Here is a 14,140-nt window from a genome sequence, read left to right on the forward strand (position 1 = left end):
GGCCGATGTGATCCTCCAGACTCTCTAACCGCAGGTCACGCTGTAGGGTAGCGTTCCTGACGAAGTAGGGAGCCTGGGTAACGCGCCTGAGGGCAGCGTTTTGGACCACCTGCAGGATCTTCTTCTGGGTTTCGCTGATGAGCGCGTACCACGCCGGGCCAGCGTAGGACAAGTGCGGCCTGACGTACGCCTTGTACAGCGACAACTTCGTTCGTAGAGGGAGTCTTGATCGGAATAGTGGACGCAACAGGGAGAGCGCGATTTTGGCCGCGCTGGCTGCCTTCTTGACTTGCCCTGCCATGGTTAGTCTTCGGTCGATCACCACGCCCAGATAGGTGGCTCGGCTGCTCCATGGGACCTGCTGGCCCTGCAGGCTCAGCGGAGGAGGCAGTTTGTGGTGGGACCCAAAGCTGATCGCTTGGGTTTTGGCGATGTTGAGCGCGAGCCTCCACTCCGCCAGCCAGTCCGGCAGCAGGTCGAGGGCGCGCTGGAGCTTCACGGCTGCATGATGAGGTTTGATCGACTTCGTGTACAGGGCAATATCATCTGCGTAGAGTGCCAGAGTTGCGTCCTGATGCGTCGGGATGTCGTCGGTGTACAAGGCGTATAGGGCGGGCGATAAAATGCTGCCTTGGGGGACGCCTGCGGCGATAGGGTGGCTGGACGAGATCTCACTCTCCACCCTAACGCAGAACGTCCTGCCGGAGAGATAGCTCGCCAGGATTGTGGCGACGTGGTGGGGGATGCCAGCTCGTAGCACCTTGTGCAGCAACCCCGGGTGCCACACGCGGTCGAATGCGCGCGACACGTCTAAGAAGGCTGCCGCGGCACTCTCCTTCTTGTTGGCGGCTGTGGCCGCGAAGTGCACCACTCTGGCCACCTGCAGCGTGGTAGAATGGTCGCTGCGGAACCCGAATTGTTCATTGCGCGGCTGGAAGTGCGTCTGTATGAGCGGCAGCAACAGTTTCTCGAAGAGTTTTCCAACCGCGCTGAGGAGGGTGATCGGTCGGTAGCTGTCCGGGTCTCTCGGGTTCTTCCTCGCCTTGGGCAGCATAATGACCAGGCCCTTTCTCCACGCCTGGGGGAAGTATCCCAGGCGTAGACTGGCGTTGAAGAGCCTGGTCAGTGCGGCGACGATCCTCGGGGGGAGATGGCGGAGCGCGCCATTGGTGATGCCGTCGGGTCCGGGCGCCTTCTTCAACTTCAGTCTCTTGATTGCCTTAGAGACGGCCGTCGGAGTGAAGAAGGGAGGAGGTGGCAGGGGGCGTGCAGGGGACGCTAAGGCGAGGGCGGTGTCGGCCTCCATCTGGGCGTGGTGGGCGGGTCGCTCGCTCTCGTTGGGCCGAAATGTGGAGGCCAGGTGTGTGGCCAGGATTTCCGCTCTCTCCGCCGCGGGATAGCGAAGAGAGCCGTCAGGGTGCAACAGAGGGTGCACTGCTGGCCTTTTTTTGGTTAGTTGGCGGCAGAGGCGGTTAAGAGAGGGTTGCTCCTCGTCCGCCTCCTCTATGCGGCGTTCCCAGGCGTCGGCGCCGGCCTCCACGAGCGCCTCGCGGACGCGCTCGATGAGGCGGTTCAGTCGGGTTTTGATGGCGGGGTCCCTGGACCGTTGCCACTCCTTTCGCACCCGCCTCTTCTTCATGATGAGGGCGCGAATGTGTGCAGGGACTGGAGGCAATGAGCGGGTGGAAACGGGGGTTGTGGCTTCCTCCATGGCATCCTTGATGACGGATGTCACCCTGGCCTCGAGGCGGTCGACGTCCGCAGCGTCGACGATGGGCTCGGAAGTAGGGAGGTGCTGGTCGCCGACGTTGGCCTGGAACCTCTCCCAGGAGATCCGCCGTCCGGGAGGTGGGCCCCTGGCCAGAGTCAGCCTGCCCCTAAGAGTTAACAGGACAGGCAGGTGGTCGGACCCGAAGGCATCGGGGAGGGTCTCAAGGTCGAACTCAACCAGGCCTTTGTGCACCACCAGGTCAATGGTGGTGGGCTGATGCGCGCCGGCGAAGGCGAAGTGGGTCAGCTCGTCAGGGCCCACCACTTCGTATTGGTGTCTGATGGAGTCTTGATGTAGGCGGCGTCCTGCTGTGCACGTCGTCCAGCACCTCCAGGCGGGGTGCTTGGCGTTCCAATCCCCGGCTGCGAGTGTGGGGATGGAACTACCGAGCAACTGGCGCACCTCGCTGACTCGTAGGCGGTTGTTTCCGCCGGGGCGGTAAATTGCGTACATCCGTATGGCTTTGGAGCCGATGTGCACCTCGACGCCCAGAGACTGGAACGACTGGGCGTCGAGGTTGGGCAGCTGGTGGAACACGAGGTTGCGGCGGACGGCTACCAGCAGCCCGCGCCATGGATTTTCTGCCGGCGCATCCAACCGCAGGACGTGGTACCCCGGCAAGTTGGAGGGGAGCGCTGGGTGGAGGTGCGTCTCGTTGATCAACGCGACGTCAACGCTGTTGTCGCGTAGAAGGTGTCGGAGAAAGGGCAGGCGACGGCGGAGTCCTGCGGCGTTCCAATAGAGTACGCGGGGGGCCTCAGGCGTGAAGGAGAAGGTTGCTCATCCCGCTTAGCACGCATTGGACAGGGTCACGACCCTCCTGCAAGGCAATGAGAACTTCCTTGAGGGTGTCGATGGCCCTGACGATGATAGCGTGTGTCGGCTGGCGGGTTGTGGCCGATGTGGTTCTGGGCGCGGCATCAGGGGCCGCGGCTGTAGTCTTCGAGGAGGCAGCGAGGGGAGGGAGGGGCTCGCTGGCCTTTTGTCTCTTTGTCCTCTTCCCTCCCCTTTTCTTGAGTCTTCTGCCACCCTTCTCCGTAGCGGGGTTGGCGGGGGCCATGAGGGTGGCGGCTGTGTTCTCCGCTCCGACCGTGTTGGAGGAGACTAAGGGAGCTGAGGTCCTGGGTTTGCGGGTGGAGTCTTCTTTCGTGAGGGCGACTGTGCCCGCCCTCTTGTTCTGGAGCTCCCTCTTGTATTGGGGGCAGGCTGAATAGTTGGCGGGATGAGCGCCGCCACAGTTGGCGCACGTGGCGGGAACATCGAGGGCCCTCGGGCAATCGCGCGCGAGGTGCTCTTCGCCGCACCTCACGCACGCCAGCCGCCGGTGGCACCCGTGGCTGGAGTGCCGGAATGCCTGGCAGCGGTGACACTGCGCCGGGCCCCTCTTGCTCCTCCAGGCTTCTATTTTGATACCTGGCATGAATAACAACTCCGTCACGCTGAAGATGCCAGGTATCAAGTCCGGGGTGTTCTTCAGGATGGCGAGGAAGATGCACCCGGGCCTCCCCTTCCTCGCTTTAATTGGACGCACGTATTCAGCAGTGAAGCCGAGATCCGCCAGGGCATCGGTTATTTCTTCCGGGGTAGTAGTGACGGGTAGCCCCCTGATGGCTACCTTCTTGCTTTTTTCCGCCGGGAGGGCATAGGAGAACCAGGATATGGCCTCGCTCTTCTCGAGCTCGGAGAGGTACCGCTGTATTACGCGGTACTCATTCTCCGAGCTGGGTGTAAAACGCACCCCTCTACCGAAGGGGCGCGCGTTAGGTGCTTGTCCCAATTTGTTGTGGAGCGACCGGAAATGGGTCGCCCAATTTGGCATATTCTCCACTATCAGCGGGGGATAGCGCGGCTTGGGTGTTACAGAGGTCGCAGTGGTTGGCGCATCCTGTGTCACCCGGCTTGGGCCTGGTGCCCGGAGCGCGTCAGCGAACGTTGAGCTCGAAGTGGTGGTCGCTGTGGATACGGTACCCGTTGCCTGGTCCGACGTGGAAGCAACTGTAGTTGGAGGAACGAGGAGTGGCATGTCCTTGCCGACCCTGCCTCCCTCTGGGCGTTTTCTTGATTCAGGCCGGCTGGCCTGGATGGTCACCGGGCAGTGGCGCTTTCCAGTGCCTGGGGTTTCGTACTCTGCAGTGCGCTGACGGCGCACCGGTGTCAGGTACATGGGCTGCGGCTGCGTCTGGTCCAACGCTCGAGCACGGTCGTTTAGGAACATGGCCATGTGCTCCATCAGCTCCCGACTCAGCGCACCATTGCGCTTGAGTTCTGCCAAAGCTACCATGTCCCTATTCAGTGATGACTGCGGGGACATGGCGTCGTCCAGCACCCTGGGGGGCGCGGAGGGGGAGCGCTTCTTCGGCTCCTGGTGTCGGTGGGCGCTGCGTGCGGCCCTGGGTGCCTGGCCTGGGGAAGGCGAGGCGGCTGGTGCGGGCGTCGATCCCGCGAGGCACGGCGCGCCAGGTTGCGCCGCGGAGAGAGAGGGCTCCCTCGACGTGGTCCCATGGTCCATTGCCTGCACGGGTACGCCGTACAGCGCAGTGGAGCGCGGGGGCCGGGTGCCGCTGGTTGCGGCGGTGGCTGCGGCCGCAGCAGGGGACGCTTGTGTCCCCGCACGCGGCGGCTGGTGGCTGCTCATTCCTATGAGCACGGGAGGCGGCAGCAGTTGACTGTCCTCACAACCCTTCTGCCCATCTCGGTCCGGGCAGGGAGTCCAAGGGGAAGGGGTTCCCCTCCGCACAGGCCAGTGCGGGCGAAGTTCCTCCTTATTTGGTCACAAATAAGGTGAGAGCTTCTTGGTGTGGTCCTCGGGTTCGGGTGAGCTTGCTTCGGTCCGGTCTTCTTCTGGTAGTGATGAGTACTTGATCCTAAGCAGGTAACAGTCAGGCTGATCCGGACATGTAGTGTGTGTCACATATGCAACATTTCAATTTCGCTCAACAGATGACGCTGTACATGTACGGTCTGTTTCAGAATCGCGCTGGCAAGATGTTCGACGGTTTAATGACGATCAAAATTTTCTGAAATTTATTTATCGCTTCTCAGCCTTTTGGCTAAGATCAAAGTGTAGTATCTGTTCTTTTCAGCTTAATATCTGAAAGTTCCCGCACCGCGGGACCAGTATATTAAACTGATTTTTGTAATCTGACGGGATGCTCGGGGCTCGCTCCACTCCTGTCACGGGTCGGCCCGGCATTGCAGTGCCGCCGGGATCGGCCCACATTAAACACAAATAAACAATAATAGCTAGCTAGCTAGTTATATATATATATATATAACTCCATTTTCAATTCAATTCCATATCTTCATTTTTATTATATGGACAGAAAATGCTTGTTATGTTGATCAACTTATATATACTAAGACGCTCTATTTATAATTATCTCTTATAGATGGGCTGCTAGGGTTCCATGTCAGGTACCCTAGAGCCTAGACCTTCATATTTGTTATGTGAGTGGAAATTGTTTGTCATGTTGTTCAATTTTCCCCAAGGCAGTATATTTATATCTCTTCCAGTTTAGACAGGCCGTTAAGGTTCCACATCAGCTATCTAGATTTTCTAAATAAAATATAGCCTAGGTGTTGTCTAGACTTAATAACTATACCACAAAAATGCTTCATTCAAATCCGTTCAGTAGTTCCGGAGATTAGCGAGTACAGACATTTTTTTTGTATATTTGGGCTCTATTACTGATCCCAAACCCCCTTCAATTATTATTTTGTAAATATAATCAATGTACAGACGCGCCATTTTTACTTATTTATTATATATAGATTAAGTGTATATAAAAGGAGATGTTCCCACTGACGCACGCACAGCCGTAACCGCTGATGGTAGAAACGTGAAATATGGACAGATGTTTATTTTTGTAATGTGGACATCAACTAGGGGATTTTGAAAATTTTTAACCCTAAAGGAATGAAATAGGGGTGAAAGTTTGTGTGGATTTTTTTTTATTGATTTTTATAAAATTTGAAATTCAGACTAATAAAAATATTTATGAGTGAACACGTGTTACACGGTTTTTTAGAATTCACTTCAATTGAAAATAATTTCATAAATATATTTAATAAATATTTGTATAGTTTAAGCGAGCGAAGCCGCCGAGGTCGGCCAGTTATTTAATAAAAAATCTATATATTAATAAGTAGTATATTTTGTCCAATTTATAAATATGTATATATAGAACATCTGATAAAAAACATTAGCGTTATAGCATATACACAACTGCATATTTGTACTTAGTATTTTTTGACATCACTAACCAAGTTTTTCATTAATATAATATCTTCTTTTAATTTTCCTTCTAAAGATGCCTTTTCATCTTCTATTGCAGTTAAATAACTTGTTACCAAATCTAAAACATAACATTCTATTATTAAACTATATATTTTTGAGTAGTAAAATAGTAAAAAAAACCTTAATAAAATAATTTAATTGTCTTTATGATGGAAACCAACAGCTTGTGATTGTAAAGATAAAGATTCTGGATACAATCTAAAGTCAGGAGAAAATTATATTTTTATTACACTGATTTGGTAAGATGAACAATATTTAACTAACATGCAATAGAGTATAGAGAAAGTAGAGAACAAAGTGTCTTAACAATAGATTCTCTATGCCAACTGTGTTATATGGATAACGCTTGAAAATCATATAAATGAATATTTTTTTATATATCCTTCACATAGCAGGGAAGGTAGGAGGTACATAGTGCTGAGACACTCCATTTCACAGTTTAGTCTACAGGTAACAAATGTTGGCATTTAAAAGAGTGGCCATGAGTTTCTTTGCCTGTATCTTCTCATGAGCTCAACCATTTGAACGGGCTTTTTTGAAGTCAAAATTGCACATTTTTTTTTTGGTTATTTTGTTTGCATTTTTTTTCTACTTTATGACATGTCCAAGTAAATGTTAAGCATTTTTATGGAATAAAGATATTTTGACTTTGACTTTGACTTTGACTTTGGTAACGTCAGTATATACCATTACCAACATTATATTACCATGATATTTTTCAAGCTTTTCAAAGTGGTCTTCCTTAAGTTGTGACTTGATAAAAGATATGATGATTGGAACTTGTCTCCCGGAAGCGTGCAACATGCTTTGATAGAGTATTGTGAATAGTGCTAACACAACAAGGTGCAGAACTAAAGCTGGTTCCTCACAATTCTCCAATTCATATATTAGTTTTTCCCTATGGTTTTGTATTAATAACCTGAAAAAAATACAAAAAAACAAGTTATAGATTAATATAAATATATTATTGATAAAACACTATTTTTCTTAGGACATTTACAATAAAAAAAAAAATTTTGGTTAACACTTTATCCCACATATAGCATGGACGGTCAGAGACTTTTGAGTGAAGCTACTTATAAACTAAATATATAATACATACTTGTCCTTCTTTTTGTCAATTTTTTTCAATATCATACCACATTCAGACAGACATACATCTACAGCTTGGTAGAATTGCTCCATGTTTTGCTCTGATAAAGATGCATTTAAAGCTTGTATAGGTTTCATATATTCCTCGGATAGATCTTTAATAATTTTATTTCTTTGCTCCAATGATAATACATCAACTTGCACTGATAAGTTACACTGGTTGGCTGCATACTTGCAAAACTCTGATAATATATCACCTCCAACTGACTTTAGCAAATACTTTACAAATTGTGGCTGTTGTTCACTTGGGAATAATTTTAATCCTTTCTCATACAGTTTCATGTCATTAACAAGAACATTAATTCTATCCTGTGCAGATGAATGAGATTGCTTTTTGTTTTGATTTGCATCTTGTACTAACTTCTCTGCAAGTTCCTTTGCTGTATTTAATGCTAATTGATTTAAGTTTCTGTTAATAATGTAAAGATATTATTTTAAAAGCTATAGCAAAAATAAAAAACCACAAAATATTACTATATTATATGTTTTATTCAAACATATGTAGCAGTAACAATGTAATTTTCACACTATGATCTCTAATTTTATATATTTTACTAAAACAGAGAATTAAACATAATACAGTTCCCCAAGTGAGAATTGAACCCATAACCATTATGTTTCTAGTTGTGTAGTTATAGATTATTCCACTACCCACAGTGGTGATTCAATAAGTCTATAAAGCTTCTCAATATTATTTTATCACCATTAAGGGTATTTAGGCAATGATTGCAAATGAAAACATATAAAATAAAATATCTAGCAAAAACAACCTAATTACAATTTTAATAGAAGTTTAATATATTTTTTTATCTTATTTCCAAGTATAATATATAAAACATGAATACTTACACTTGTAGATATTCTGCTATTTGAGTTAATAAGTCATCAAGACCTTCATTTTCTAAAGTCTCTTTTATAATATTTTCAACATCATCAACACTCACAATTTCCAAGTTTAGTTGCACTCTCTTAGAACTTCCGTCATCAGAGTCTGAGTCGTGTGTTACATGTTTAGATCTCACATGTTTTTTTACTGCCTTTGTTTTTGTTTCTCGGCCTTGGGTACCACCACCTCCTTTGCCGGAACTTGCCTTTTTTCGTCTTTCTTCACGTTTTTCTGCTTTATGATCAACATGTTGTTGTTGAGCTTCAGACTTTATAAGCTGCTTTTCTAAATAGAACTGCTGATATTTCCCAGATTTTACAACATTTTCTGCATTGTTTTGTGTAATTGGTATGCACATTTGTTTCAAATTTTCAACAAAATGATTACTAAACACTGAAATTATTAATAACATTTAATTAAAAAAGAATTCAAATAAGTAGAAAATTATTTAAAAAAATTATATTCACCTGTTTTTTCAAATAAAATTATAGTTTTTGAATTATTTTTCAAAAGAGGTTCAAGTATGTTGTCTATATCCTGTTCTGACAAAACTGAAGGAAGCAATGATACTACATCTAAATAACTTTTTGAAGAAATGCATTCCTCCAGTGCTGTCTCTAGTTGTTGTTTTATTTGGGCACCTATAACACAGCTACTTAAAAATGTCATTTCTTCATTAGCCAGAACTCTTCTTACATAGCCCTTAGGATCAGATATGCCTAATCTTGTTAAAGCATCATACTCCAAATAATTATTTTGTTTGTAAAAGCTTAGAACCCACTCATTTTGGGACTTTGTGTAACATGAAGGTACATATTGAGCTCCAGCTTGACGTCCAGTGAGAACGCCTGGTGCATTTAATTTATCAAAAAGATACATAAATAATCTTTCACCTATGTTACAATGAGAAATTATTAAGCTTACAGGTGTAGGTTTAAGCAGACCCATTAAAGCTCCTCTAATTTTTGCTTTCATTCTCATAATATACTCTGCAGTATAAAATATCCTTGGGTCATAAGGATCTTGGTTCCCATTGATAATCTTACCAAGATTTTTTTCCATAATGGCATGTTGTAGTAGATCTGCTGGTAAGTCATATTGCAATATCAGGTCTCCGACGGTAATTTGTCCTTGTAGTTGAAGTTTTTCATTAATTTCTCTAGCAATTTTTTCCAAATAATAGTTGGCAATTAAAGATCCTGAAACTAATTGCACATCTTTTCCTTTTAATATTTCAGCTACATGGACAATTATATGATTTAAATCCACATTAAGCTCCTTTGCCAAGTCTACAGTATTTACCCTTCCTCCTCTTACATATAATTCATCTTTCATTTCCTTTATAAGTTGCTGTGGAGTTAGATATTCCTTCCCATCATTTGTGAAGATGACGTCTAATAATTTTAATTCTATTAATTTTGATACAATTTCTACACAATTTCTTTCTGACAATCTGAAAATTATTTCAATGTGTTACAAAACCGAATATGGGTTATAATAACAAATCTTCCTCAATATAATATTTACCAACCTTTGTGAAGTCGAACTTAGTTGAGCTTTTTGAAAGTCAGCTGCTAAACGCTTGATTTCATCCCAATCTGTTGACGGTGCCATTTCTGGAAAGGATTTGCAATGAAGGTATATATAAAGTAATTTTTATTATTATATAAGAGATAACGTTAAACTTACCAGTTACAATACTAATAGCTTGGACTAATGATTATATTTTCTTACTTTTTAAGTATAATAATATATTATACGACGTGTCACTTTTAGAGTTTAACTTTAAGGATGTTATGACTTATTAATGTCATTTTGACAAAAGCACAGAACACAAATGTGTTGTGCATTTGGGTAAATACCCAAAGGGACAAATGACGCTTCACTACCAATATATAGTGGTGGGCTGGATATTGGTACGGAATACGGTTAACCAATTTACTTTGCTAATCATATCAAAATCGAATACAATACCGTAAATATTTAGAGACATTCCTTAATTGACAAAATTAAGAATTTCCCCCTTTATTTAAAAAAAAAATATTTTTATCATTAATGTCCATAACCAAATTATCGTTTATTATAATCGCATTTATCGAAGAATAATTGGCTTTTCCTTATACAGTATTATTATTCCGATATGGCATGCGAATATTCAGGAAGGAAGAAATGGAGTATTTCACATTACGATTATTACATAAATAATTAATACGATATAAAAAGTTTTTGAATGGACAGAACAATTTAATATTTTTTACGAAATCAACATAATCTAAAAATTATTTTTTTCCCTTTTTCCCCGTTTTCCCTATCTATTAAACTATTAATTTCAATCAGTTTTAGGATATTTATAAAAATCATTCACCTAAATGAGATTCCAACCTTGCCAACTAAGATGTCAATTAATTTTCTCGCATTTTTCTTTTTTTTATTATAATTTAATCATACAAAAGCTAAAATTTTATATATACATGGTCTTAAAAGGGGCCTTATACTATTTTATAAATAAAAACCATTTAACTATCAATTTTTATTTTTGTGTAATCAGTATTTAAAAGAAGAAAGGACGAAATCCAAGATAAAATCTAAAAGATTTGTTAGTAATATTCTCACTGATAAAAGCCACATTGTGAATTTTATTTTCATCACTTCCTTGTTACATTACAAAAAGCATTTTAAACACAAATTTCAATACACAAAACAGCTAACAAAATGAAGAACATACTCAGGTGTTAATATATTTTCATATAATATATAAATATGTGTACATAATTAAGGTTTTTTTGAAAAACTAATTATACAAAAATAATATTAACTAAACTGCCTTTGCAGCCTGACGTCTCTTTACATCCCAGTTATACACTCTAGCCATATTAACTTCAGTTGTTGTCCATTGATCCCTTAAAAAATGTAAATAATAGTTTTAGTAACTTTATAGTGTTTATTTAAAATTATAAGGGACATATGAGCTAATATGTTTGTAGTTAGAAGCTGCTTGAGGGTGCAATAACAGCAAAAATTTTCAAAATGAGAAAGTGCACTTTCTTGTTATAAAGCAATGAGAAACAAGAATTAAAACTTCATTGCATCATGGTCCATATTACATGATAGCTCCAGATATTGATTTCATAATTTTTTTTTAAGCCTTATGCTATATTTTGTATATGCATTACATTTCCCATGGGAAGCCCAGTTTAAGAGACATTATCTGTTGAATTGTAAGAGATCTCAACACTATGCTTTGTCTTGTTACCAGAAATGAAAACACTTCATACCTCTGAACTTGCAACTGTTTAGTTTTGTGGAACTGGCAACTGTTTAGTTTAGTCAGGTAAATGTCGTAAAATAAATTTAATAAGCAAAATTTATATATAAAGTACCTAAGGAAATCCAAATCATGTTCTACACAAGACAAATTCTTTTTAGCTGTTGCCATATTTGTTGTCAATAAGTTCTCTGCATCTTCTAGAGAGTATTCCAGCATAACATTAGCGCCAAGCCATAAACATACAGTTTTTGTTGGCATGATATTAGCCTGTCAATTAAAAATTTATTGATGTTATTACAATAAATATATATAAAAATAAAAAAAAAATTGCTTATAGCAGGGTAGGCACCCCCACATTCCCCACCTCCCGCCGAATTCTGGAGGCATTTAGGCATTTTGTGGAGTGGCAGAACTCAATGATGTGCTTTACCTCAAGACCAGAAAGAATAAATGAAAATATAAATCTAAATAAATATTTCATTCCATTGAGTGGGGAAATAAATATTTCATTCCATCAAGCTCACAACCAGGTGTGTTTAAAGTCACCCATGTTTGTCTTGTTGCTAGAGAGGAAATGAAAATAATTCATCCCCATAGGAGGGATGGAACATATAATTTCAATCACATTCACAAAAAAAATTATACCTTCAAAAACACTTGGTCACTTAGTACAAATTGTGTATCTATGCCTTCCTTTTGGGTCTTTAATTTTTCTACTACTTCCAGCGACCTCGCTAAATCGGGTATTTGTTGTCGCAGACGCCTCCTTTTAGTATTTAATGTATATTCCATAAATTTATATTTTCCATGTTGCTCATCCAATCTTCTTAATACTTTTTCAACACCTCCAGAATTTTCAGGCAAATTCATAAATTCATCAACATTATCCTAAATCAAATGTGGTGCAAAATAAAAAGTTATACAAGTACATGGTTCTTTTTGTTTATTTTAGTAGAAATACGTAATTAAAATGATTTTGACATTATTTATAAGGAGTAAATTTAGGTTTTAGTGTACAGGTGTGTGCAAGTAACCTATTAAAAAAAGTTAAAGATATACTAGTAAATGAAATATGTATGTTTGCAATCAATATTAGATTTCCTATTTTATTTTTAATTACATTTTATTTTATTCTTAACATTAAATTATACGTACAACAAATACAGCTTCAGGTATTCCTGAATAAGATTTCTCTGTCCCATCTCCTTCCATTTTAAGAGATCTTGCGATGTATTAAATTAATATAACTGTAAAAATGAATAAATTATTTATGAATGAAGCATAAAACATCTATTTATTAAATATAAATAAAGAAACCCAATACCGACCTAATATTGTAGATACTACCGCAAAATTGAAAAAAACAAAAATTGACAAATTTAGCAGTAAAATGACAGCCAAAGAGTATTTTATTACAGATAATACTTAACAAGTAATTTTTATACTACGTTCACACACTTGTAATGGCTCGGCTCCAATCCTTGAAACGCTTGAATGCAGATCACACGCTTGCGAGTGAGTGTTCCCAGTTCCCACTCTCCAACTGTGTTGCGTATTCAGTGAATATACACCCGGCACCAAAGTGGGAACAAGTCGCAAATGGCTGATCTACTTTTAAAAAGCAACTCCGATCCGGATCAGCAACGACATCATATAAGCTCCCGCAACTTACAAGCCAAAGCACAGTTCACAAGCTTGTGTTGGTGGACGCTTGGCAAGCCTCGGCAAGTGTGTAAATGTAACAATAATAAGAGTATAAAATAAACGGTTCGGTATCGTAATTTTATACCGTACCCGTAACGTAAAATGAAAGAAGAAGGAGCAGAGAAATTTTATTTAGGAAAAACTGAAACTGTTTATGTAGGACGTTGTTTTATTGTTTATAATGAAATGTTATTTAAATGCAAATTTAAAAATAATGGTGCCCAGACTTGGTCTTTGACGAACTCACAAAAGTCCGCTCTCAAGGTTTGCAACGTGCGAAGGAGCGCAGTATTTTAAGTGTCAAATTAAAGGATAAAATCCGAAACACTCAACTGCGCTCTCGCACAAAAATCACTGACGTGGGCATGAAAGCCGCTATGCTGAAATGGGACTGGGCCGGACACGTCTGCCGCATGCCTGAAGAGTCTTGGGCGAAATCATCTACCAGATGGATTCCGAGCGCTAAAAGGAGAATTGGCAGACCAAAACGGAGAAGGCGGGACGAGCTGGACCATTATAGGCCTGACTGGTGCTCAATAGCGCTAAATAGACCGGAATGGAAGAAGTGGAGAGAGGCCTTTGCCCAACAATGAGATGATATAGGCTAGGGAAAAAATATATATATATAGGTCATACTCATATGAGTGTTATATTACGATAGCTATAACAAATAAAAGAAAATAGAACGATTTTTCATTCTAAATCTAACTATGCCTATCCCCTTATGATAAGTGGATAGTCTACACATCAAAATTAAAAAACAATGTAAAGAAAAAAATTCAAATTCCATCATTTGTCCCCTTCTGTGGGCTGTTCAGATTCGTAGTTCATAGTTTCAAAAATTTGTAATTCAAGTTATTACATCACACATATTTTCAGCGTAGAATATACTTGAGTTGATTTTTTAATGATAATTTCCAAAATGTGCTTCAGCCTTTTTACTATAATTTCTAATAAACTAGCTGTTACACGTATCTGACTCTTTTCTGTGATCTAAAAAATCTGCATTTAAAAAATTTCTACTAAAGTTACCTTAAATATAATATCTTTTAATTTGGTAAT

General features: G+C 41.6%; 3 protein-coding genes and 1 non-coding gene across 4 annotated transcripts; 2 read left to right on the top strand and 2 right to left on the bottom strand.

Moving 5' to 3' along the window:
• The first annotated feature begins 4,801 nt into the window (after positions 1-4,801).
• LOC146529266 (U2 spliceosomal RNA) lies at positions 4,802-4,994 on the top strand. The gene has a single exon (XR_014879055.1). It is a non-coding gene; the product is annotated as a U2 spliceosomal RNA (small nuclear RNA).
• Positions 4,995-5,907: 913 nt separating this feature from the next.
• Positions 5,908-9,955, bottom strand: Ufl1 (UFM1 specific ligase 1). The gene is made up of 7 exons (XM_085202216.1): positions 9,796-9,955; positions 9,638-9,722; positions 8,574-9,559; positions 8,070-8,499; positions 7,171-7,629; positions 6,776-6,987; positions 5,908-6,126 (listed from the first exon to the last, which is right to left on the bottom strand). Exons 2-7 carry the CDS (start codon positions 9,718-9,720, stop codon positions 6,011-6,013), a joined length of 2,286 nt encoding a protein of 761 aa, XP_085058342.1. The 5' UTR covers positions 9,721-9,722; positions 9,796-9,955; the 3' UTR covers positions 5,908-6,010.
• Positions 9,956-10,621: 666 nt separating this feature from the next.
• Positions 10,622-12,840, bottom strand: LOC146529268 (prefoldin subunit 3-like). Its single transcript, XM_085202222.1, has 5 exons — positions 12,703-12,840; positions 12,530-12,621; positions 12,020-12,262; positions 11,487-11,641; positions 10,622-11,006 (listed from the first exon to the last, which is right to left on the bottom strand). The coding sequence occupies exons 2-5, from the start codon at positions 12,584-12,586 to the stop codon at positions 10,922-10,924; spliced, it is 540 nt and encodes a 179-aa protein (XP_085058348.1). The 5' UTR covers positions 12,587-12,621; positions 12,703-12,840; the 3' UTR covers positions 10,622-10,921.
• A 133-nt stretch (positions 12,841-12,973) lies between these two features.
• On the top strand, positions 12,974-13,671 carry LOC146529269 (uncharacterized). The gene is made up of 2 exons (XM_085201907.1): positions 12,974-13,106; positions 13,304-13,671. Exons 1-2 carry the CDS (start codon positions 12,974-12,976, stop codon positions 13,669-13,671), a joined length of 501 nt encoding a protein of 166 aa, XP_085058033.1.
• Positions 13,672-14,140: the final 469 nt, after the last annotated feature.

This window comes from Heliconius melpomene, chromosome 18, assembly GCF_056956725.1.
Source record: "Heliconius melpomene rosina isolate 202511_hmr_F chromosome 18, ASM5695672v1, whole genome shotgun sequence".
Classification (NCBI taxonomy): domain Eukaryota; kingdom Metazoa; phylum Arthropoda; class Insecta; order Lepidoptera; family Nymphalidae; genus Heliconius; species Heliconius melpomene.

What these genes read in the sequence shown, in the direction of transcription:
- Ufl1 (XM_085202216.1), bottom strand. Translation starts at nt 9,720, where the DNA reads ATGGCACCGTCAACAGATTGGGATGAAATCAAGCGTTTAGCAGCTGAC. An exon ending in AATTTTATTTGAAAAAACAG is followed by an intron (nt 8,500 to 8,573) that starts GTGAATATAATT and finishes TAATAATTTCAG; the next exon opens with TGTTTAGTAATCATTTTGTT. An exon ending in ATTGACAAAAAGAAGGACAA is followed by an intron (nt 6,988 to 7,170) that starts GTATGTATTATA and finishes TATTTTTTTCAG; the next exon opens with GTTATTAATACAAAACCATA.
- LOC146529268 (XM_085202222.1), bottom strand. Translation starts at nt 12,586, where the DNA reads ATGGAAGGAGATGGGACAGAGAAATCTTATTCAGGAATACCTGAAGCT. An exon ending in GTGACCAAGTGTTTTTGAAG is followed by an intron (nt 11,642 to 12,019) that starts GTATAATTTTTT and finishes TTTAATTGACAG; the next exon opens with GCTAATATCATGCCAACAAA. An exon ending in CATGATTTGGATTTCCTTAG is followed by an intron (nt 11,007 to 11,486) that starts GTACTTTATATA and finishes ACATTTTTTAAG; the next exon opens with GGATCAATGGACAACAACTG.
- LOC146529269 (XM_085201907.1), top strand. Translation starts at nt 12,974, where the DNA reads ATGGCTGATCTACTTTTAAAAAGCAACTCCGATCCGGATCAGCAACGA. An exon ending in TGGCAAGCCTCGGCAAGTGT is followed by an intron (nt 13,107 to 13,303) that starts GTAAATGTAACA and finishes AATGGTGCCCAG; the next exon opens with ACTTGGTCTTTGACGAACTC.